General features: G+C 33.4%; 2 protein-coding genes and 1 long non-coding RNA gene across 10 annotated transcripts in view; 2 read left to right on the top strand and 1 right to left on the bottom strand.

The window, feature by feature from the left end:
• The first annotated feature begins 977 nt into the window (after nucleotides 1-977).
• Nucleotides 978-2,927, top strand: LOC124531290. Its single transcript, XM_047105803.1, has one exon. The coding sequence runs from the start codon at nucleotides 1,121-1,123 to the stop codon at nucleotides 2,399-2,401; it is 1,281 nt and encodes a 426-aa protein (XP_046961759.1). The 5' UTR covers nucleotides 978-1,120; the 3' UTR covers nucleotides 2,402-2,927.
• A 468-nt stretch (nucleotides 2,928-3,395) lies between these two features.
• LOC124531221 (GTPase-activating protein skywalker) overlaps nucleotides 3,396-25,614 on the bottom strand; it is a 92,648-nt gene continuing 70,429 nt past the window's right edge. Inside the window, exons 5-14 of one of the 8 annotated variants that reach the window (XM_047105722.1) lie at nucleotides 17,990-18,114; nucleotides 14,488-14,634; nucleotides 14,228-14,412; nucleotides 13,985-14,150; nucleotides 13,568-13,597; nucleotides 12,834-12,920; nucleotides 10,661-10,819; nucleotides 9,754-9,857; nucleotides 7,098-7,232; nucleotides 3,396-6,327 (exon numbers count right to left, since the gene is read on the bottom strand). In XM_047105722.1, coding sequence (XP_046961678.1) covers nucleotides 6,186-6,327; nucleotides 7,098-7,232; nucleotides 9,754-9,857; nucleotides 10,661-10,819; nucleotides 12,834-12,920; nucleotides 13,568-13,597; nucleotides 13,985-14,150; nucleotides 14,228-14,412; nucleotides 14,488-14,634; nucleotides 17,990-18,114 — 1,280 coding nt within the window. In that variant the 3' untranslated portion in view covers nucleotides 3,396-6,185. Of the gene's footprint in view, nucleotides 6,328-6,918; nucleotides 7,057-7,097; nucleotides 7,233-9,753; nucleotides 9,858-10,660; nucleotides 10,820-12,165; nucleotides 12,259-12,833; nucleotides 12,921-13,567; nucleotides 13,598-13,984; nucleotides 14,151-14,227; nucleotides 14,413-14,487; nucleotides 14,635-17,989; nucleotides 18,115-25,614 lie in introns of all 8 variants that reach the window. The other 7 variants (XM_047105717.1, XM_047105720.1, XM_047105718.1 and 4 more) reach the window with 7 other exon arrangements.
• Nucleotides 23,609-25,160, top strand: LOC124531222. Its single transcript, XR_006966503.1, has 3 exons — nucleotides 23,609-24,181; nucleotides 24,472-24,641; nucleotides 24,802-25,160. It is a non-coding gene; the product is annotated as an uncharacterized LOC124531222 (long non-coding RNA).

Genomic DNA, 25,614 nt, shown 5'->3' with positions numbered 1-25,614 from the left:
ACTCACTAAGTTCACCCAGATTTAATAATTTTAAGAGCTAAGAAAAAACGCGGGTAATCGCGTGAGTGCCGTGGTATGATCGGATGTGTAGAGGTAATTTTTTACCATGGCTACCCTGCCTGCCTACCCATTACGCCAGCCGGGAACTCCCCGCGTGTGAACTAAAATATGTGCACTTTTTCTATTGATGTGTGTAAATTATTGTCTTTATTGTGTTTTAATTATTAATTCTTCAAACAACTCCTCAAACTGCGATTTACATTTAGTTCTTACGTAGTAAATATTAAACAAGGGTAAAGGGGTTGGCTTGTTCTTGTTTTTACTTGTATAGGTAACATAAAATATTAAATTCGCTTTACTTAATAAAATGTATTTTCCTTACTAAAGTTCAATTATAAAACTTTATTCTTTATTAAGATATGATCACGCTAAGGTTCTTTCACATTTTTCCGTCAATCCGTTGTCAGAGGTCTCCAGCGTTACTGTTCTTATTGAGCTCTCTGAATTATTTGGCTATAATTGAAGTAATTATACACACAAATATTTATTATCTCATCTGATCTCAGGAATTCGTCGGCTAGTGCAGAAACCGTTCTGAAAGCGGACAAGCGTTAATGTTCGCCTGTTATTCTAAATCTTAATCATACTAATTGTGTGTACAATATTTTCTTTATCTTGACCAGTGATAGTAAATACAAACGTATTTTTCGCTTTAAGAATTTAAATTCTGATTCACCAGACAATTCCCTAATTTTCAAGGGGTCATAATTTATATTATTAATTTATTTATATTTTTTTTAACCGTTTAATATATTTTATTAAGTAATTAAGTTTTTATTGTATTGCTGTATCATCCTTATTTATGAACTGTAAATATTTAAAATATTTTTGTTATAGTTTGTCGAAATATTATCGATGAATCATCCGTTTCTGAAGTAACATTAAAATTCACTTTGGTACATCACTATAATTTTATAAAGTCAGTTTCAACTATCAATTATTGACTTTGACTGTTTCACTTATTCGAAACGCTAAAACAAAACATCAGGTTCAAACGAAAAAAGTATTCAGTTCTTCCAGTTCTTAAATATATCCGTTTTATCATACATGAGAAGCGAATATGAAACCAGATCAAGATGTTAAAGATGAAAAAGAAGACGTGGTAACCGGAGACGTTATCGGCGATACTGCCTACAGTGAACGATTTGTGTTGAAATTGTTATTAAAGTTTGCTAATTTAGACACGCTAAAAGATGAAATACAAGAAAATACATTCGAAGAAGATCTCTGCACCCTTTGGGACATGACAGCCGAAAGAGATGTAGTGCTATTCCTTCAAAAACACGATGTATTGAGTTTGTTCAACTTCGCTTGGCCTTCGATTATCGAATCGCCCCGAATTATTGAAATTCTAATCGGGATTATTGGTAACATGTGTTGTCAAAAAGAAGCAGCTCAAGCTCTTCTTAAAATGGATGACTTTCTCACGTTGTTACTAGAATATACAAAATCTGAAGACAGTTTAATTATCATCCAATTACTGCGCCTTGTGAACTCCAGCCTGTTTTTAGCGGATGATAGTCTTATAGCAATATGGATAGAAATATTTATTAAAATTGGATATTCCAGTGCCTTATATTTTATACTAAATAACTCTTCCAATAAGGATTTGATAATAACAGGCTTAGAAAACTTCAACACAATTTGCTCATATTGCAATACCGGGCAGCTAAGAACCCGATTCTTTGGACATTTTGTGACATCTGAAGCAATTGAAGCTTTAGCCACAGCATTCACGGAGATAGCTGTGAACCAAAAACATTCTTGCGGAAGGGATGAATTAGAGAGGGTATTGATAATCAGCTTACAAATAACCCTAAATTTAGTTGGTTTCGACAAATCCTATGAAGTGTTCAAAGATAACAAACTTGATGCACTTAAAATCATTTCAGTAGTTTTCACATATTATGAAAATAAATTTGTCAATCAAAAGGAAATAGATATGGATTTAGTAGATATTATTGATTCAACTATTACGCTTGTTAAAGTCCTTGAGACAAGTAGTATTTGTGATCATGAACAGTATTTTGTACAGAGCTACAACATGTGGGTGACTTTAAGCTCAATCGACAAAACTGACAGAAATGGAGGATCCAGTTTTGAAATTGATGACAAAGAAGAATTGCAGGACTTTTCAAAAAAAATGAAAACCTCATTAAGTGCACTTATTTTTAATTATATAGAGAAATGTTCCAATGAGAATTTACTCAAAGCAATCGATAAGATTGGAAAGGATTACGATGATATATTTTCTCTAGTCGAAGATAAATCCTTGTCAAAAGCTGTGTCTGATAGAGCAAGTAGTTATAGGACACGATTAAAAGAAACTGAAAATTGTTAATTTAATTTTTGTTATTAATAAAATTTAACCGTCTGTAACTTTTTTTTTTAATATGCACTATGAAATAACTAATAATATGTTTTTTATTCATCTTTGCTACTGTAACAGAAATTCAAAACATATTTGATTGTCTGTTTCGTTTCTTAAGCACAACTCATATTAAATAAATCTAATAGTAAGTAAGAGTGCTTTACAGCTGTTTTTTTTTTATTTATTGTTTGGTCACTATGGATAATCATGATTTATACCATTGTTATGATTATGAAATGCAGGTTGACTCTGTATTTTCCAAACATATCTAATAACATTAATAAAATGTGAAATCCGAAAAAGCCATTTGGTTTTTTTTTTAATTCCTTGCAGTAATTGTACCCCTATTCTGAATGCCTATCTTATGCAATGTTGTTTAACTATAATTATTATTAGAAAATACTTGTATTGTATTAGTCTTTAGTCTTTGTTTAACAAAAATAGTGTATAATAAATGTATGCAAATAATATATGCAAAAAGTATGCATGCCTGTCTGAATAAAAATGATAATATGATTACATAATAATTTTCCCCAAAAAGGAATGTTTTTTGTATTTGGCAATGTTAAAATTCGATTTCTCTTGAGCAATAACTCTATGATTTTTTTATTATAAAGATCACTTACACTGGATGAAATTGATAGTTATCCAAGAAAAAATTGTAGACATTGTCTTAGGTTATGGAGCTGTTAATGGTAGCTTGAGAAGGCTTCATTTCATCGGAATTTCGAACCTATTGTGACTACATTAAACTTAACTATTCCATACAGCTTTCCTTAGATTTTTTTCCTTCACTACCAACTGAGATAAGTTATATATAAAAATAAATTAGCACTACTAGACAGATTTTGTGCTAACCACTTGATGATACACCCCTTCCATGAAAAGTGAACAAGTAAATCAAAGAAAATATAGAGGTTAAGGAAGGAGTTTTTAATAATAAAACAAATAAAACAACAGCATGTATATGGGATTATATATTTTTTTGTAGACATTATAAAGCAACATTTACATTACCATAAACGAGTTCAAACCGTCGCTCGGGCGGCGGCGAAAAACTATTCGAATGTAACAGTACATTAACAAAACAAAGCATCCGGCATCCACTCACGACCACACAAGCATGCGAGCCGTCACACTTGTCATATCGCATATGATCCTCATAAAAAAAAAACTTACACCACAAATACTGAAAGGAGAACAGAGATTAATAACTGTATATTCTTTACATTAAATGTACTTATACACTAACTAACCACGAGCCTACGAGCCCCGGGGGGCGAAATCGCACGTATTCAAATATCAATTCGTAAATATATAGATATTATATCGATAAAGAATAAAAACAGAATAAAGACTAGACTTTACACTGATCAACGATAAATTGCTAACAGCAACAACGCCAGCGCGCCTCCTGCGGTCAGCGGGACCGAGCTGGCAACACAGGCACCTCGACGCAAGCATAATCTGTGCTTGTTCAAGTGGCGTGCGAGTTTGCGTCTCGAAGGTCATGTGTTGCCAACTCTACTCAAATAACTGAGCGAACAAATAATATTATAGTTTCCCCAAAACTTAACATGTGACCATTTCGGACCACTGTCCACAGAGGCAAATCAATAATATACATTATAAACGTTATTTTTTTTTACCTAATTAATAAATTATATAAATAATCTGAATTTAAAACAAGTCTTAGGCTTCAGAAAACATGTCGTATCTAGTACCGTGGCAATTCCCAGTTTCACTACGTTCGGACGCGTCTCTACACATCGTATTTCATTATAATACACAAAAATAACATAAAAAAATAAACAAAATCTTACTTATATTAACGTTTCTATGTAAATAAGACTTAAGGAAAAAAAAAACATAGACAACTTAAATGTGCAGAGACAATAAAATAAATATTTACACTGACGTAGCAAACCGGAAGGCGACGTGACGCGAGCGCCCGCACCGCTGAACATTATCATTAACTTCACATTTGAACTGCATTCGACTTCATAAAAATAATCACGTAGGTCTCGCCCTAAGCCATCCTTAATATACACTCATCAAAATATGAAATCTAACAACTACACATCGATTGTGTAAATACTCAATATCTCATACATATACTGAAGCGAACGTCCATAGACAATACCATTCCAGCCATATTTGATTCCGAATGGTCCATTTTTGGCACATTTCCTTCAAATTTCTTGTAAATAATACTATATTACGCATGGAGTGGCAGTGTCTACTGGTGTTGTTATGGGATCACCGCGTAAATTCATATATTTGGCAACCCATTATCCGACGCAATAGATTAAGCAATTATTTAACAGAGTATGATAAAGTTTAATTTCATTTCTATTATAAAACTTCATATTACTTTTTTATTACATAACTTCGACAAACTTTCGTAGGCAAATGTTCGAAACCCCGATCGACGTATGTGTATAGATTCTTTAAAATAACTGCACGCGGTTATGGATCTAAATCCATTGTGCAAAGTTCCAAAATAGCTTACAGTTTGACACACCTATTATAAGACGATATGTATCACTGTTGCGATATGCTTCGACCAATCCAATCACTTTCAAATATCGGAATTTAATATTTACCAATAAAATACACACATTTCAACCGCCCGCCAAAATTACATATGTAAAGTGAAATATATAATAAATAGTGACATAGACAATTTTGGTGGGCGGTACGTATTGAATCGTTCGGGAATCAAACATTTGCCTAAAAAACAACTACGATAAACATCTTTGGTACATTTTGTGAGCAAAGACAAGTAATAACGGTTTGAGTACATTGAAAACAAGCCTAAAGCGATGATGTATTCCCCTATACGATACCGAATACTGTCGTTGCCAATCGATTACGAACCTTGCGTTCATTGCATTAAGATCCAGTTTATTATCTTCACGGCCGAGTTACCGAACCTCAAACGCTTCACTGGAATGTTCACCTCGACAGAAACAAACTCCACAATCCACGGCTATGCCCCACGAATATTGCTTTACGTAAGCGTATTTACCAACTAGTTACATACGACATATCCTTTTGTACTCGCACACATACAACTATATATCGATTAAATATATTCAATACGAAACAACCTAAATTCCCCGATTCGTTGTCTTGATGGGACAGCTGTGTTCACGTTAACTACGGGGTCACACGTAGAATAAATATAGGAATATAAATACAGTCCGTTGAGACGGCAAGGGGCTGTCATCACAAATCGCACATTTCATCACGATCATAGAAATATTATCGAATACAACTCACGAATATCTAGTAGATATAAAATTATATCAAACTTCATACCGATGTACGAGGATGCTTCAGATTTCCACGGATTCAATATTGCTATACTCGTGACGGACGATCTCGACCGGCAAGCTCATACACTAGCAACACTTCAGTCGAAACGGTGCGTGCGATTATATACTTTAATACGTAAGCGTAAAACTGAATCTCGCATGCACGATTCCGAAAGCGAAGGGAAGTTTCGCTAAGCGTATACACATTCGGCGAGTCCGCCCGACTGCCTAGTGCAGAATTTAATTTAATACTTTTTAAATAATATACTCGTTGCATTCGATGACGGCGAATTTGTTCGATACAACTCGAGCGAATTCACTCGAACTGACGACATCGATAATCGGGAGCGATCATAGACACACATCGAGATTACACCACTCCGTATCGTGCGGCGGATGTATCGATGTCGATATCGATATATCGACATCGAGGCCTAGGCTCCGGAAAAGCCGTATACCTCCAACACGCGTATCTCGAAGTCGCCGCTCGGGCAGAGGGGCGGGTTGTTAAAGGTTGAGCAGCGGTCCGTTTTACCGAACCGGATGTTCTCGTCCATCCATATGGCTTGTCCTTCGCTGTGAATTAAAAAAAAAAAAAATTTTTAAATCTCGTCATTGTTTTAACAACAATTTTTCTAGAAACTCAAACATAACATTTATTATAGTGTGTGTATGGGAGCATTCAAGTTTTAATTAACGCAGTTTTTGAAGAATGCTGACCTCTCCTTCCCTGCAACGCACGGTAAAATTTTTCAATTTATTGTTTTTCTTCTTTTACGTTAACTTTATTGAAAAGTGTTGCCAATTTGGGAAAATTGTATCCCTAATTTTTTATTTGAAAAAAAAAATTACATAATATTACGTAGCATGTTGTAAGAAAGACCCACTTCCACCCGTGTAATGCATCGTAACGTTTTACGAGACTCCCCCTCCCCCCCAAATTTTTTTACGTAATACTTTATAGCCCCCTTATAGTTCGAAGTATTCTTCTTTCGTTGCCCTTACTTACCTTGTTAATAGCCTTAATCGCTTGTCATTCGCTTCCATTGAACATGCAACCTTATCACCTACCTTTTAGAAATGTCAAATTTTTCGAGTGTTTATATTAATCCAAATGAAGGTGGGCTCATGATCTTCGACCGTCGAAACCTTTACAGATAAACCTACCCTCCTCCGATAGTGATCATCGTGTTATCGGCGGCCATGAAAAGCGAATTCGCATGTGTAGTCCTCGTGTCGCCCTCGTCTGTGGAGTCGTTCTTCGCGCAGCCCACCCAGGGGTACTTGGCTCTAGCGGGGTGGAGGCTGAAAGAGAGGGGGCTTAGATAGCACATGTGGGGACTGACCCTCCTCCGATGGTGATCATCTTGGAGTCGGCGGCCATGAAGAGTTCGGAGGCGTGCGATACCCGCTCCTCGCCCTTGCCGTCGGCGCCGATGGAGCAACCCACCCACGGGTACTTGGCGCGCTCCGGGTAAAGGCTGCAAGCGAACGCGGTCTGACACGGTGCTCGAGTGTGATCGGTTGTGTAAACACATACATTGTTACTATTTAAATCCAATTTGTACTCAATGTAATAAAGACTTAATTCATCTTATTTCAAACATTCACTCGTTGAGAATAACATTTCGTACAAATTAAATTTAAATAGACCAAACATACCGTCTCGCATCTGTCATATATTTTTAATGTTAATTAATAGACCAAAGATTCGTTCGTGCTATTTCATCTTTTGTCTCATTCATACACTAGTTCATTGAGTTATATGAAACAAAGTGCCATACTTGAATGTTTAACGTTTTAATTGAGGTGTTAAAGTTAGTAATACAAAGTGCTTTACATTTAATGTGGGATACATACATATAAAAGTCAGTACGTTCACAAAAATGAAAAGCCTTTAACCAGTTGAATTTAAAGATTAAGATCGTTTAAAAAGTTATAGAATTATTTTCTTCAAATTTGATCAAATATATTCGTAAGGACATCACCAATATAACGTTAAAAAGGCGTTTAGGCGAAGGTTTGTATAGGATGTGAATCGTAAACTACTGTAATTTTGAAATACGTCATACGAAGCACGTAAGGAAAGGTCCCTTAGCCTTTTAAACTTAACTTCATTAAATATTGTATAATATGTGAATATATTGACTGTGACGTATTTTTAAAGATGAAAAAAAGCGTGGAGTTACCTGTTGACTCCCAAGCAGAATATATTAATTTAAATAATTGTATTAACTAACATGACTTTGTATTTTTTAAATGTTGGAAAAGAGTAACTACTGAGTTTCTTGCCGGTTCTACTCGATATAATCTACTTTCCGAACCGGTGGTAGCTTCACTTAATTGTAAAATGACGATTCAAAAGTGCTTGTAAAAGCCTTCCTGAATAAAGTTTATTTAGATGAGATTGATTTTGATTTAAAGATAAAACTAAACAGATAAAAGCTCATATTTTAACAATTGATTACTAATTGCTCTAATGTATGCTACAATTGGTGCTAACCATATATATATTTAATCTAATTAGTTTATCCACAAATATATAAATAAAAACCAAATATGAATAAAGTACACAACTTATATGTATATTTAATTATTATAATTAATATCAAAAGAAAAAGAAAAATTAAGAAAAGAAGAGATACAGAAAACTTTGTTGTGTTATTAAAAATAAAAGAAAAGTTAGAAGTTAATAGTTAGTATTCGTTAATGTTTGGTTGAGAGTTTCATTGCTCTACGTGTACTTTACATTGAAAAGTTTCACTGAAGTCAGACAGCAATGTATGTGTAAAAACATATTATATCAACAAGAAAATATGTAAACAATAATTATTTGTTATGTGTTATCATACATGTATTGTTGTGTTAACTGTGAGAGGTTGTCAGTGAAGAAGAAAACGAAACGAAAGCCTTTACCCGAAGAACCCAAGAGTAAACCAATTGATATAAAAATAATATAAGAAAATTCTTTAACGAAATCATTCAAAAAAACTAAAACATTATATCAATTGATTTCATAAAACAAAGAAATAGATAATACAGAGATATAAATAATAAAGAATTAATTACATAACAAATATATAAAATACATATAAAAAGTTAAATAGATAAAAAATAAAAATGAATCTATGTACTAAAAAGTTAAGACTATTTAATATGAGCAAAAATTTCCTACTCAATCGTTTGGATATAAAGATAGTCGAATATAATAGTAACAGTTGATATTAAATGAAAGCTTGATAGAATGAAGATGAAGAAAATAATGCCTTATATCCACCACCGATGAAGTGCAAACAATACAAAATATCAAAAGCATTTTAATAACTTAGTAAAAGTGACGTAACAGATAATATACAAATTAAAGTCGATCACAGATTATAACCACCATTAATATGTCACTTAAACATAGAGAAGAAAGTATTTACTAATTGTCATATTAGATAAAAATCGTTTCGTAAATATGAGAACCGTCCTCTCGTATCACTCTATCTATCAAATAAAATCGCATCCAAATCTGTTGCGTAATTTCAAAGATCTAAGCATGCATAGGGACAGACAGAGGTAAGCGACTTTGTTTTTATACTATGTAATGATGATAATTGACAGTCAGAATCAAGATATATTTACAGAACAATTTTGAGTCATCTCACAGGCTATTTAATTAACATGGATTCAGAATTCAGAATTCATAGCAACAAAAAAGTAATCCAGTAGAATACGCTGGTTTATTATCAAAGTAAACCTCTTTTTATAAGAATAGTAACATTGTTACCCTATAAGGAATTACTTAAATTCATATTTACCCCCCTAAAGGGTCAACGAGTTTTTACATCACATGTGTTTTTCGATTGGGTATGTAAATCTTCATCTCAATTATATTTATCGATTGACATATAAAGTTAACTATTAATATATTATGACAGTTGATTAAACCGGAAGAAATCTTTAATCGAAAAAGGTCTCAAGGAATCGTCAGCATTAAATATGACAAAAATACATTACCTAAAGAGGAATGTCTCTCCGGTACCGAAGTAAGCCTGTCTGTTACCGCGCTCGTCCTTCTGATTGCGTTCGAACCATCTCGTCGAGCAATACGCACCGAATACCTAGAAAATATATTAATATTGCTTTGTTATAATACATTATGACCATGGTTACGGTAGATAGCCCATTGCTTGAGAATGGGTGATCCTTTCTCAAGCAATGGGCTATCTACCCAACACTAAAAAGTAGTACAATAAGAATACAAAATAAACCAAAAGTTATCATAAGTAATTGGATAATTGACAACTTTTTTATAGGTGTTCTAAAATTACTTTGAAATTGAAACATAATTCGACATTGTAAAAAGATAATTGATATAATAAAACATAATAAAATTAATAAAAATAATGAGATAATAGCAAAACAATCTAAACATAAAATAAAAGATTGTGAATTTAAATCATAATTCAAGTCATAATGGTTTTTTTGTTTTTTTTTATGGAATAGGTTGGCGGACGAGCATATGGGCCACCTGATGGTAAGTGGTCACCATCACCCATAGACAATGACGCTGTAAGAAATATTAACTATTCCTTACATTGTCAATGTGCCACCAACCTTGGGAACTAAGATGTTATGTCCCTTGTGCCTGTAGTTACACTGGCTCACTCACCCTTCAAACCGGAACACAACAATACTGAGTACTGTTATTTGGCGGTAGAATAACTAATGAGTGGGTGGTACCTACCCAGACGGGCTGGCACACAGCCCTACCACCAAGAATAATATAATAATGGAAATATAAATTCCAAAATCTTCATACGAAAGTAATCAGTTCAAATGTAAGGTCTAAAAATTATAATGAAGCGAAGCTGTGATATTTACTATGGGCAGAGCAGATGTTATAACATATATAGGACCTCACCTCATTGTTGCAAGTCTTTATCATGAGCAGCGTAGGCTCATGGTGTTCGACCCTCACGTAGAACGTCGTCAGCGAACAACCGTGCTCCTCTGTCGTGTACAAGAGAACCGGCTGGTACATTGTGATGCGCACCGGCAACCACGACCAGAGCGTGAAAAGCTGGAATATTTAGTCCTAGTGTCAGTCACTTTTCATCTAGTTTCCTATCACTAATCGTGTCATCTGAAAATGTCTAGTGTAGACTAGTGTGTTTCTACTGTCATCAAAACATTACGGAACTTTGATCTAGTTTCATGTTAATCATAGCAATATAAATGTGTTATTGGATTAATATTTTAAAAAAAAAACGATTAATTTACAGGATTAATGTATGATTGAAATCATTACTGTTGTGTTCAATGATCTCGCTTTGTACATTGTATGCGTGATATAATACCAAGCGACGATAAATTAGCTACTGACGAATAGTTAAAACATCTAAGTCTATATAGTCAATGTGATGATCGTTATAGTCCGACAGTTTATAGTCCGAACAGATACTCGGACTATAAACGGATATTGTAAAAAATGCCAAACACTAAAACCATGTACATGTATATAATTAATGTTTTCGTCACATTTCAATCATTTGGACTCAAGATTTGTTACACATGACTAAATCGCAATTCAATACACATTAGAATAAAACAATTTTAAAACATACTCTTGATAACTATGACATACAAAATTTAAATATTCACTAAATTACTTAGACCACATAAATATTAACGGCACGAAATTGCTCGTATCATATTAGTGACGGCTACAAGTACCAAGTGCTTGAGAACATCTAAACATCTATACAACACGTAGACAATATCTAGTAAATTTGTAAATAACGACAGACAAACGACATAACATGCAAATTTATATTAACAAATTATTATTAGACTAGAATCAAAATCGAGACATTTCGACCATTTTTTTTACAGCATATCTATGAAATGAGAAAAGGTGACCAAAACAAGTGAAAAAAATGGTGAAAACGACTCGAATTACAATATAAAAATATAATTACAGACAAAATTAATGAATATTTTAATAAATCTACATTCTAAATCGAAGAAGCTAGCAATAGAATAAAAAAAAAAGTATAACACAACATGATAATTAATAAACGTGAACTGATTCGGTGATAGTGTGTCATTTAATCCTCTTCCTTTTGCAACCAGAAATATGTGCGGTGACGTTAGAATTAGTGTGTTTATATCTCTCATTGATCTTTGGGTATGGATTAAGAAAAATAAAACAAATAATAAGGCAAACATACAACCAACTATTAACGACCGTCAATAGTGTGGGTTCGATGTTAATTAAGTTATCGTTTTAATTGATGTTATAAGAATTAACACAAAAGGGACGTGGTCGTTGTGAAAAGAGATATAAACAGATATTTCTCATATATTTTACCAAGCCACCAAAATATACCCAACAAGATAGTACTGATACATGAATCCCTAGCGAACCTTCTGACGGAGGTCTGATGAATGCTGTCGTTGGTCGCTGAACACCGCGTTAGGGAATGGGAACCACAGGGCCAGGTGAGAGGATCTTGGACTCTGTGAACACTCCTGGATGATGATGAACGTGTACCGAACGGTGATCGTATACGCGAAACGTGGTCGTATTCACTTTTAGGTGTGACTGTTAATGTTGACTTGGGTGCTTTTGATTCTGCGCTCGTATGTACTGATGATATGACTCAGTCTTATTTTCTTGGCCTAATGTTACAACTCTAATTGTTTATAGTTAGAGGAATGACGTCACTAGCATAACTGAACTGAGAAATCATGCAAAACTTTAGCCTGAGTTGATCAGATTTCATTTGAATTCGTTTTGATAAATTTACAAAAATCTCGTGAACTTAAGAACGTAATAAACAAAATCTGAATCAACCGACGCGCACACTTACAACAACAACAAATGCAAAATAAAATTCATAAACAAAACAAAAAAAAATCGAAGCGACCTTTTTCTCGACGACTTTAGAAAGCGGAGTATTGCTTCAATAAAATAATAATAATAAATTAAACACCTAATAGAGGCAAGCGGTGCATCTAAACATCGATATTGGTCGCAAGCTCATAATGGGCGACACTTAGGTTTGCTTGGTGACAACACTACGTAATCTTACTTCGCTCTGGTCTAGAATCTGCGACTTGATCGCTTGGATCGGATAAACGCCCATCGAAAGGGCGCGCGGGCCCGGCGAATGTGAGCCCTAACAGGAAAATCGACACAAAGTTAGCACTCACACAAAACAATCGTTTACATGCCGTCACAGCACTATTCTATAACCTAATCACATTTGTTAATAATATCAAGCTAGCTTTCATTTACTCGTTCAAATAACTTACATTTCCTCGGAACCACCGTCTCAGACCATCTCACACGCATGCCATGATACTCAAGTAATCAAATTAATACGTAATTAACACAGTATGATTAAAAATTTTCGAATACTTTACATAAAACAACACATCGATACATTTACAAAGAAAAACGTAAATATTAAGAAAAATCCATTCAAAGCCGGCGAAATGAACTTCGAACTGTTTGTCGGGGTGTAGTCTTTCTGTCTGATGAGAATCGTGTCGAGTCGAATGATAACATCGATAGAACACAACATGATAAAGTATTCACAAAATATCTCGCTACACGGATCGAAACATAACAAAAACGTGGATTCGAAAAGAGGAAGGAAGACAGAGGATGTATATATTTTACAAGAAATTAAGACTCATGAACTGTAACATCGGACTTGTACAGGAATCCGATGAACTGAAGTTAGTCGTGTTAGAATTTCAACCGAATGATTGAATGAGAAACAAAAGCGAAAGCCACGCCTAATGTTGTCGTGTACGATACCATCTGTTTGCACGTTTCCTCAGACATTCTCTGCAAATCAAGTAAAATAATTTCTAATACACAATATTATATTTATATAATTCATATTATATATACACCTAGACTTCTTTGACTGCGTGGAAGTGCAACTGGTGTCGTTAGAACGCTCCCTTCATCAGTTAGATCAATAACCATAAATATTAACACAGACAACTTAATAAGCATACCATTACCGATTAATGACTTTGCAATAAATTACTTAAACTGTTTACATTGGTAACGATATAACATCGTCGACGTTATCTATTTACTTATATCATATCTGTTCTGATGTTATATTTTTATAAACCTCATTAATATATATTTCTGCTGCACCTGCTAGATCGAAATCTATATATTAATTATAAACATTTAAATTGACATCAGCATCGAACCTACCTCGCGTATTGTGAGGGTATGAGACATCATCTGAATGTTGACTTGCGACTGGCTGGTGGGGAGGTTGTCAGACGACCGGGACCTCACGAGACGTGACCCTGTTATCACCTGTTTCGATTTGAGCGTCATTTCTGTCTTTATAAACACTCGGGATATGTACTGTGAGCTGCGAAAGAATAAAAAACTTGTTAAGATTTCCGTTCTTTTATTTTCCAATTTTATGATGAGAGAATACCAGCTTACCTTAACGCTCTTATACTAAAAGCTGTTCTCAGAAGTTTGGTGGGAGACGCGGGCATGTTCCTGCAGAATTTGTCGACTGCGTGATCAACTCCATTCTTGGTTGCTTCAGCGTACCATTCCGAATTCTGGTTAGTCGAGTGTTTGTGAAATAGGATCAGGATCGCGAGAGCTACCCTGTAGAATACCTGAAGATTGAAGGATGAGGTCAGGAAAGTAACAACACAAAAAGAGGTTTTTAGCCATATATATTTAAGACATACCTTAATTCCTTCGTGGAAGAAGCAATCGAGCACTCGTACGAGATGGGGGAAGGGCAGGGCGGCAAGGATCCACCACTGCCAATCGGCGTAGATGCGTTCAGGACCGATCGCGCCGGATAGTCGCGACAGGTGCTGCGCAGCCGACTTCTGCAAACAAGATGCGATGCTGTACGAAATTTGGAAACAGTTGCTTCTAAGCGTATACGACGTTTGGTATTTAGTTATAGTTAGCATAGTTTGGTATTAGGCTTCGCTTGCTTTCTGAAAGTTTAACTGTCATGTGTTGGGCAAAAAAGTAGCCTATGTAAGGACGGCTACTTTTTTGCCTTTGGAGTTCAAATTAGCTTTTCATCAAATTCAAATAATTTAAATTTCGGTTCAGCGGTTTGGTAGTGAAAGAGCGATAGAATGATTAGAAATGGCAAGTTATTTCTTTTTTTATTTTTCTGAAATTAAAATAAGAATGTCGCGATATAAATTGGAACATGTACGAATATACATTTTGTTTAACAATAATGAAAATCTATACGAATGCATAAGAAGTGCCTTTAGCAACAAATTGCTTATAAAATGAAACAAACGTAACAACGTGACCCAAATGACAACAAACACATTACCATAGAAGCCACAATCAATAAATTGCTTAACAAATAGTCCAGTTTCGATCGTGCCCAAGTCGTTCACCCTAACGCATTAACAATTTATAGATTCGATAGTGACGACCGGTTCCTGACCTCTGGTCCTTGGCTGCCAGATATTGCTATCGACGATTAATAATAGCAAATCATAATAATTTAATACGTGTGTGACATCATGAAATATAAACCTAGGTTAGTGTTTCATGTGTGAATACCGAGCGTTTGCTCAAATGCGCAGTGTGTGTTATTTTATGTGAAACATGTGGCTCATTAAATCAAACTCCACAGATAATAAAATATGCAATTTTAGTGTGTTTAAATATAACAGGTGGATACGTGTAGTTGTAAAGTATGTTCATAAATATTATAAATTTTGTAATTGCTTTATTTATCTATAGCCTAAAATGGTCCTTCAAGCCGGATTAATTACTTACAACATTATTTATCACATTAATTTTTCAGTATAGAACCTTATTTGTATACATAACTACAAAAAAAAAAGTGTTGCGTGCGTCGCATATCGTTAAAACCTACCTGATAACGTTGGTTTATAGAAATGGAAGTCACGCGATTCTTTTTTGGAGGGTTTCAGTAAATTACTTATCGTTTCAAATACGACTAATCATTAAAAAGTACATTTATTTCATTTAGTATGATACTATTGTAGTTGCACGCGGCTACGCTTGCGTTAGGGTATTGGTTGTCAGATGTTTGGCACCAAAAGTAGCTTATGTTCTTCCTTGTAGTTTAAATTAGCTTCACATCATATTCAGTTTATTGGTATGTTCTCAAAGAGAACCAAAGACATACAGATAGACTGAGTTACTTTCAGATTTATAATATTTGTCATTTAATCTATATTAAATGACAATTTTGTGTTGGTATATATCTACGAAAAAGTAAAATAATCTACACCTAGAAATAACAAGATTGTAATTTATTATTTATTTATACGTCACACGTACATATATACGATGATACCTTTAGACTCGTGAGATATGAAGTTGTTTTTGAATTTCAAATTTCTTTTAAACGTCATACGATAAGGGAACGAATGAAGCGTTGTATTTTATAACCACTATTTACCTAAAGACCACCTTTTATATGGAGATGATATGATAAGCGATCATATTACGTGGAGGTATTTTATCAAGGGTTATATTATGTTTCGTCGCGGAATGTGTTTATTGTGTACATTTGGCTTCTCAATAAAATACTTACGTACGAATGGGTATGAACATTTTAAAACTTAAAGGACAAAATATATTTCGCAGAACACTCGGTGTATTTGCTGTATAACATATATTAAATAACAGATTCGACGAATGAAATTAACGTGCAAGAATAATTAAATGAGACGAAATAAAACTGTCATTAAAATTTCGTGAAATTAAAAAAAAAAAGTTTTAAAAATATATTTTTTTATACTCGTATACAAAAGAAAAAGACAGGGAGTACGAAAAAGAGTGGGAAGGCGAAGCAGCGATCGACTCCTAGTATAGTGTATAGTAACAGCCTCTAAATTTCCCACTGCTAGGCTACGGCCTCTTCTTCCTTTGAGGTGAAGGTTAGGAGCATATGCAATGAGGGTTGGTGGCAGAATTTCGTTGAAATTATACACATTCAGATTTCCTGATGAAGTTTCCCTTCGCCGTCGAGCTCGAAATGAATCATAAACAAATATTAAGCACAGGGATGTTCAGTGGTGCTTGTCTGGATTTAAACCCGTGATCACTGGTTAGGATGTACGCGCTCTACCCACTAGGTCATCTCGGCTCTACTCTGTCACTCTACTACAAGCTGCATAAAAGAAATTCGTTGCAATAATATTGAAACAAAGGAGTTTCCAAACGCAATCGTACAGGGGAAATGTGGCATGATGATGGATGATGACAGGTGGCATGTTGCGAAACGAGAAAAAAAATCACACAGTAACCATATAGCTACGTGAAATTCCATTTTAAAACATACGTTATTTAGATATATTATATATTTGACGACCTTCGTGGTCGAGTGGTGGGTACACCGGTTTTCATGGGTACGCCACTCTGAGGTCCTGGGTTCGATTCCCAACCGAGTCAATGTAGATTATCATTTGTTTTCTATGTTGTCTTGGGTCTGGGTGTTTGTAGTACCGTTGTTACTTCTGATTTTCCATAACACAAGTGCTTTAGCTACTTACATTGGGATCAGAGTAATGTATGTGATGTTGTCTCATATTTATTTATTTATTTTATATTACATAGCAATGTTATTCACACACACAAACATTACAACTGACCAATCATTAAGGTGGAGTTCAGAGATAAACACAACGAAAACAAAGACAACCACTAGAATTTTATTTAGATACTAGTGACTTGCGCCGGCTTCGCACGGGTGCATTGCTGATACTAAATAATCCTATTGAATCATTCTATCTATTAAAAGAAACCGCATCCAAATCCGTTGCGTAATTTTAAAGATCTAAGCATACATATGGACAGACAGCTGTAAGGGACTTTGTTTTATACCGTGTAAGGACAAGGATGAGGAAGGCTACTAGCTGCTCATACCGACTTTACACGTGTTTGTAACAACAACAATAACAACAACAGCCTGTAAATTCCCACTGCTGGGTTAAAGGCCTCCTGTGGCAGAATTTCTATGAAATTTGTCACATGTAGGTTTACTCACAATTTTTTCCTTCACCGCTGAGCACGAGATGAATTATAAAGACAAATTAAGCACACGTATCAGCGGTGCTTGCCTGGGTTTGAACCCGCAATCATCGGTTAAGATGCACGCGTTTTAACCACTGGGCCATCTCGACACGTGTTTATGAAATATGTTAATTGGCGTATAAGAGCAAACATCAAACTTACGGCATGCTTCTTAGCTATCTGCATAACTGTCTTCCAGGTGACCTCGTTCAGGAGTTTGGTCTGTGTGATGAACATTTTCTCTTTCGACGCGACCAAACTTGCCATGCAGTGATAACACTCCTCCTCTGCGAAGATAACGTTATTTACATTATAATTTTATTACACTTTTCGCATTGTTATCAAAATAATTATTTACATAAGAATTATTATCATGGAGTCCTTAAAAAAATTACAATAATGTATAACACCCCGCCTTATTGCCTCCGCTGGTAGGCTGCCTTTATAAAACTATTTTTAATTTATATTACATATATTATTAAGCTTCCATTAATACCTATTTACAGAGACAAAATTGAAAAGTTTAACACAGTTCCTTTTCCATTCAAAATATGGGGGTTTTAATTTGAAATTATACAATCATTTTCGTTGTAATATTATTATATTTATACAGCTTAAGTTCTTTGTTAAAGAAATATTGTACATAGCTCGTTCATATTGCTGTATTTATTTTAAAAATTTTATTTGAGAATAGATTCGATATTACTTTGTAACACCGAGTCAGAAATTTACAAAATTTTACTGTGTTGGCTTCGATAATAAAATTATAACAATAAATTGTCGAGAGCGCTTTGACAATTTTACAACATAGATCGCTCTTCAAATGAAATTAAAGGTGAGCACAGACAGACAGCCACTGAAAACTGAGACTTTTTTTAACATAATTTTAAATATAAATATAATATATAATAAATAAATATAATATAATATGAGACAATATCATATACATTACTCTGATCCCAATGTAAGTAGCTGAAGCACTTGTGTTATGGAAATCAGAAGTAACGACGGTACCACAAACACACAGACCCAAGACAACATAGAAAACTAATGGTAAATGGTAATCTACATCGACTCGGCCGGGAATCGAACCCGGGACCTCAGAGTGGCGTACCCATGAAAACCGGTGTACACACCACTCGACCATGGAGGTCGTTAATTTTATGGTGGTTTTAAGTTATATTTTATCAAAAACAAATTAATGGTCTTAGGTTTGGTATGGTCCTTTATTAAATTTTATTTACGTGCTAATGTTACAGTCTACATTATTGCATTATTTATATTATCGACGAAATTTTATAAATATTCCTCGTATAAATAACAATAAATCAAACTAGATTTGTTTTGATATTGTACAGGCGCCGTCAGCGAGAACGGAAACGTTGGACTAGTGAATTATTATTTTTTGACGAATATAAATAAATAAATAAAATAATTACTTATCAAAATCAACATTTATTTCGTCAATTTGACTTTTAGAAAATTTATTGGTGAAGCTATTACTGGTTTGGCATGTAAATACCACCGGGAAGACCCGATGAGAAAGTATTTTCTAAATTTAAAATAAAAAGTTACATATGTTAGTTATATACAATAGGCTATTAGACTGGTTTTTAAAATCCATTTTATATTTTTAAGTAGAGGTTACGGAACCCAGTAAAAGTTCATTTTTTTATTTCTATTACATATTTGCCGAAAAATGTCATATTAAAAATTTCATATTTAAATAACGCGCGAAAACGCTACTTGGACAATAGGGCGCTGCAAAGGGGTCGGTGACGTCACTTTGCTGTATTTTAATCTGTAGTACATATAGTAGAAAAGCAAGGTTTACAACAAAGTGACTTCATCATAAGCCCGGCCAATTAGGAGCGTTTTGTGTCACGTGACAAATGTTTGAAAAAAATCATTTTTATTTTTTGAATTTTGAATAAATTAAGTATTATTTTCAAGTTTCGTTAGTAAATAACCATTTTGAAACTCGTAATATACACTGATTACAATAATTCACAATTTATTTTTCGCATTGTCAAATAGCCTATTATATATTTGATATAATCTTGTATTAAATAATATGTTCTTTAGTAATGTTTCCAACTGATATAAACTTATAAATTGCCAAAGCATATAAAAATGATTTAACTTTTATAATTAAAACTGATCGTTTCTTGAATATCGTTGCCGGGAAATTACTATATCCGACTAGTTCAACTTTAGGAAAGAATAAAACACTCAATCGCTTATAAATTTATAAATATTCAATTAAAAGTTAAATTTTCTAGGTCGGCGAGATGCAAAGTGGAATCCAATACAAAGCTGAAGACCTTCAGAGCTATCTGGAATGGAAATTGGATTTTCGTTAGGCGGTCCCGGGAGAATGAACGCAATTACCGTTCGAGCACTTTCAATACGCGCTGAACCCAATCATTGAAAAAAGCGCTGACAAAATACTAATTGCTCTTCAAACGTTCGATGTATATACTTCAAATACATAACACCTTTCCTAATATACCTATACAAGAGGAAAATCTATACTTCTATATTAATATTATAAATTTGATAGTAACACGATCAAACCGCTGAACAGAATTTGATGAAATTTCATATAAAGCACTCTTCAAATCCAAGAAGGGACACAGGCTTCTTTTTTTGTCCTACATGATAACTAACATCCTAAACGCAAGCGAAGCCGCGAGCGACTACTAGTATTTATATAAGATTTTAAATTAACATGGTTATTTTTATTACTGAAGTTATTAATTGCGGGATATTTATAAAAACATGGTAAATATCCCGCAATTAATAACTTTACTAGTATTTAAATACTAAATATAATATATACTAAATATAAGTAAAAATGACGCAAAAAAAATTGATCAACTGATGATGCAACATTGGATAAACAAATGTTTTATTATTTTTAATAAAACATTTGTTTATGCAATGTTTAGACAGGTCCCTGGTAAATAGCACTGGAAGGTATATTAACCGTCCAAGAAAATACCTTCGATATTCTTAGACAATTCCTCGATAACTCGAATAGACCTAAGTTACCTTTTCATTATCTATACTGAAGCCATCATTAAATGCACAGGAGTAAAAAAGCATAATTTTTTTTTAATAATTGTTATATATTTACTTATATTCGTCGAAATAAAAGTATGTCAATGTATAATATGTATACGACGCCACACAGCTGCATGGTGTACACACACATGCGAAATTATACATGTAATGTAAACATGTTATTTTATGATCTCATTTAGTATTCGTCCAATACAAATTATAGATCAATTCGTCTTATTTTATAACAATATCTTGGCAACTCTTGTTTTCTCTTTGTTATTAGAATTTTATATACTATATAAATGTATTATATATTAATAATTAATACATGTACGAATGATGTTCTAAATGTATTTACTAGGATATACTATATAGATATCTTACATTGTATGAAACAAAGTCGTATCCCGCCGGCTCTAAGCTTAGATATTATAATATATGTATACCGTTTTAAGCATAAAGCAGAGTAATTTAAGAGGAAGATTTATATGTACGATACATACATATTAGAGCCGAGAAAAGCAACTATATTGTATACGTCATTTCCTATTCCGCTTACATTACATTACATATATATATAATTGTATTTAATTAATATGATTGTATTTTTTAATTGTTGAAAAAGAGTAACTACTGAGTTTTAAGCCGGTTCTTCTCGGTAGAATCTACTTTCCGAACCGGTGGTAGCGTCACTTAATTGTTAAATGACGATTCAAAATTAGTTGTAAAAGCCCACTTGAATAAAGTTTATTTTGATTTTGCGACCCGCTTATTAAAATAACCGTACAAACCAAAAATGAATTCATTTTTAAGATTTTACTTTCAATTTAAGTTCTATACGAAAAATAAGATAACATAACATTCCAACTGAAAGCTAACGATCAATAACAGCAAAGCAGATCGTTGGAGATATATTGGAGAATTGGAACGACTCCATAAAATAAATAGTATCATGTTATCCATAACTTTGCATTGAAGAAATTATTATTTAATACACCTACATATGTATGTATATACCAGCGGCCCGGCCTGGCTTCACACGACTCAATACTGATACTAAATATACTACAGAATTTGTTTATTTACGACATCACATTAGAAACTTTCAAAATTATCAGTATTTCGTAATATGGTCTACGTATATACAAAAACCTTCCTCTCACACTCTATCTATTAAAAAACCGCACCAAAATCCGTATTTTTAAAGTTCTAAGCATACATACGGACAGTCAGCGGTAAACGATTTTGTTTTATACTGTGTAATGATGATAATGATTAGCACAGGATTTAAAATAAAACATAAGTCTAGATATTTTTAAAAATAATATTAGCAGTACCTCAATTTAAAGGAATTACTAATTTTCCTATTTCCTAAAGGTTTGCGCTACTGACTCGTCAAAATATAATAATCGCAAAGAGGATTTTACCTTTTTACTGTCTTCAATACCATCTTCGTTTAACCTTATTATCCCTATCATATAAAACCTTATATATATATATGACCTTATATTATGATACCTTTAAATACTTGCGGCTTTTAAATTCCATATATCGTACAATAAATACTATTAAGGCTCCCACTGGCACACGATGGGCGAGCTAAGTGATTCGCAGAGGGAAGCGAGTGTAATACGAAAACCATGTTAGAAGAAGTGGTTAAGTTAATGGCTTTTTAAATTAATTATTATAAAATTCTAGATGAAATTACGTCAGAGCATCTGAAGGTCACTTTCGGAAGATTCAATTTTAATTTGTCGTTTTATACCGTGAACGTTTTTACAGAAACAAGACTGTTTATGTATGTATGTATGTACAGTCGGGGTAAGAATAGGTTGCAGTACGAGCGATAATCTGCTTTACCGATCGAGAATGACATATTACGTCGCAATGATTTGATGTTTAGATTCAAAAGGTACTAAGAGTTTAAGACTTGATAAAGGAATGAATTTGAAAACTGACGAAGGTTTTCTTACTCTGACTGTACATATGACAGTAATTATGTAATCTTTTTTATTCGTTTCCGGTCTAAGCAGATGGACTGGCAAATGGACTGCTCCATGTTAGGTGGTCATCACCTTACATACCCTTACACAATGACCCCATAGCGAAAATTAGGCTTTCCGTAAAAATCCGCCATATATAACTGAGATTTAATTCCTCGTGCCTGTAGTTACAATGGGTCAAATCAAATCAATTATATTCAAGTAACCCTCACAACGAAGCGTTTTTGATTATTGTCATTCACCCTTATAACAAAAACTGGAACATATTTTGTTAAATGAAAACAAATTAAAAAAAAAGGTAGTTAAGTATGGCTTAGTAGAATCCGTAATACTCAGCACATAGAAGTCTATGTTTGAAAACAGGGGTCCGTCAAACATTTTTTTTTTTAATCTAAATTATTCTTATAAATAAATATTTTAATCGCAATATTAAATCTTAACTAGGTTAACGATCATCTTAACTTGAATACATTTTTTGCCGTGTCGGAAACAAAAACCTCTTCAGTACACTGATGCATTCAAAAGTACTATGACGTTTAACGGACCCTTGAATGAATAAAAATAAACGTACAAACGGGAGGTCGTAGCTTGACTGGCGCTGTGCTTATGAATAAATGAAACTCAGAAGTGGAACGACTCGCGATCGTCGAGCGTTCACCCGAGCCACTGAAAAATGTATCAAGTCTTCATCCGAGACCGTTTCAAGATACGCTATCAGAGGGCTTAGCCAAGTTGACATTCTACAATCGTAATCGCTAATAGAAAACTAAACAAATGTATGGGCATGACGTCATCTCAACGCTAAGTCACGTGGTCAAAACAAACGAATAGAAAAGTCGTAGACAAGTTGACAATCGTTCAAAGTGATAGAATTGAATGTAATCGTTTCTACAACGATAATCGCTAACTCCATACAAAATGGTAGCCAAGTTGCAGTTTTGACAAGCGCGGACGAAAAGATTTCGAAGATTATGATCGATAACTAAGCGATCTTTAAGACCCAATAGTTAACGCTAAAAAAATGGCGTCTTATATGATGACCGACAAGTGTTTTGTTTATTAAACCTAATTTTAAAACATTTTTACCTTTTTAATGCATACTTTAAATATGTTGTGGTGTGCTCGTAATGAAAAAGTGCGGCTTTGGCGTAAAAAAAAACATAAATCATCAGTGCAAGAAGAAAATACTTTTGGCTAGATAAAACTATTTTCGAAGCCCTTGTCGTGAACGATACGACACAAGATTTCGTCAAAAGGAACAAAAGAGATTCCTTCTAAAGTTAAGGTAAGTGATTCATAATCTGACTGATAATTTTTTTATAATTATTATGGACTATCAGCAGTCGCAACACTTACTCATGTAATAATGAACTCATTCACACTTAACATATTATTGAGTATAAGTATGTTTATATATATTATTCTATATCTTGTGTACATAAATATATAATAATAATATCATAAATACCAAAAAATACTAAATATTGCAATATTAAATATTCTATAATATAGTATATCGTTTTATTGGACATGTCTATCATAAATTTAATTTCCTTAATTTTTGTGTTTTTGTAGGTGCTGTGCACATTTAGTTTCCTAACTAAAGGATCAGCGAAATGATGGTGTCAATCATCTTGCCCAATGGATTATGCATGCATTAGAAGTTTTTAATGCTTTGAACCACTGCTATCATAGAAAAATGGATCATGTATAGGAAAACTCAACAAGATACAGCATTTATAAGAGTAAATATTGAACATTACAATATTTAAATTATCAGGTGCATTTAATAAACATAACATTTTAATTTACAAGGTTACTAAGAAGCTTTGACTCTTCCGGTGTAATTCATCCAATCTATAACAGTTTACTTGTGACTAGCTAAAATTTTAAACTATTTTTCAGGTGAGTCTGGATATCCACAACACCCTTGGCCGATGACAACTATCCTCAATGCCGTTCATGACTTTAGGGAAGATACACTCAAATGCATGTGCAAGCTCAAGAGTGCTGTTTTGTATTACTCAAAGCACAGTGGAGATCTTTGCTTTAGAGACAGGGTTCTTCACTATTGTCCTCATGTAGCTATCAAAATTTAAAATGGCATGTTGTGTATTATAAGATATAGCTTTGCAACCTAGTCTTACCACCACACCAACCACTTACCGCTGCATATGATAATGGAGATGATAAAATTATGCAAGATCCCACACCCATTGCCTTTGTAGGTAACCAAAGTGAATCTTAAGAATAGCCATGCTAAGTTGTTTATTGAATAGGATATAGTTAGTTTATTTAACCTCTATGATTATATGATATGATTTTATTTTACATTTCCTAATTACAAATTAACTTTTTATGTACTTTTTACTTAATTAATCTTATCTAAATAATAAGTTATTCATTGTATTTATTAATAATAAGTATAGTGATTGTATTTTAAACAGGTCCAGTTTTTATTTTGAATGTAATGTATTTAATAATAAAACAAATTTATTATTACAACCAATTTTTTTATTATATAAATGAAAACATTTACATTTATAATCAAACAAAATCCATTATTAAAAAATATTTATATAATTTAGTAGAGGTATGTACATAAGGACAAAAATAAAAAACTGCAGGTGAAATAGGATTTCTTATATATTACAAAGAAGAATTTCACGAATTAAAAAATCAAAAAACAAAGCAAGAAACTCATAACTGATTGATTAC

Source organism: Vanessa cardui, chromosome 7 (genome assembly GCF_905220365.1).
Source record: "Vanessa cardui chromosome 7, ilVanCard2.1, whole genome shotgun sequence".
NCBI classification, from domain to species: domain Eukaryota; kingdom Metazoa; phylum Arthropoda; class Insecta; order Lepidoptera; family Nymphalidae; genus Vanessa; species Vanessa cardui.
This window is presented reverse-complemented; position numbering and strand designations above follow the sequence as displayed.

Bases quoted from the DNA above. Each gene is read 5' to 3' on its own strand.
- LOC124531290 (XM_047105803.1), top strand. From the start codon at position 1,121: ATGAAACCAGATCAAGATGTTAAAGATGAAAAAGAAGACGTGGTAACC.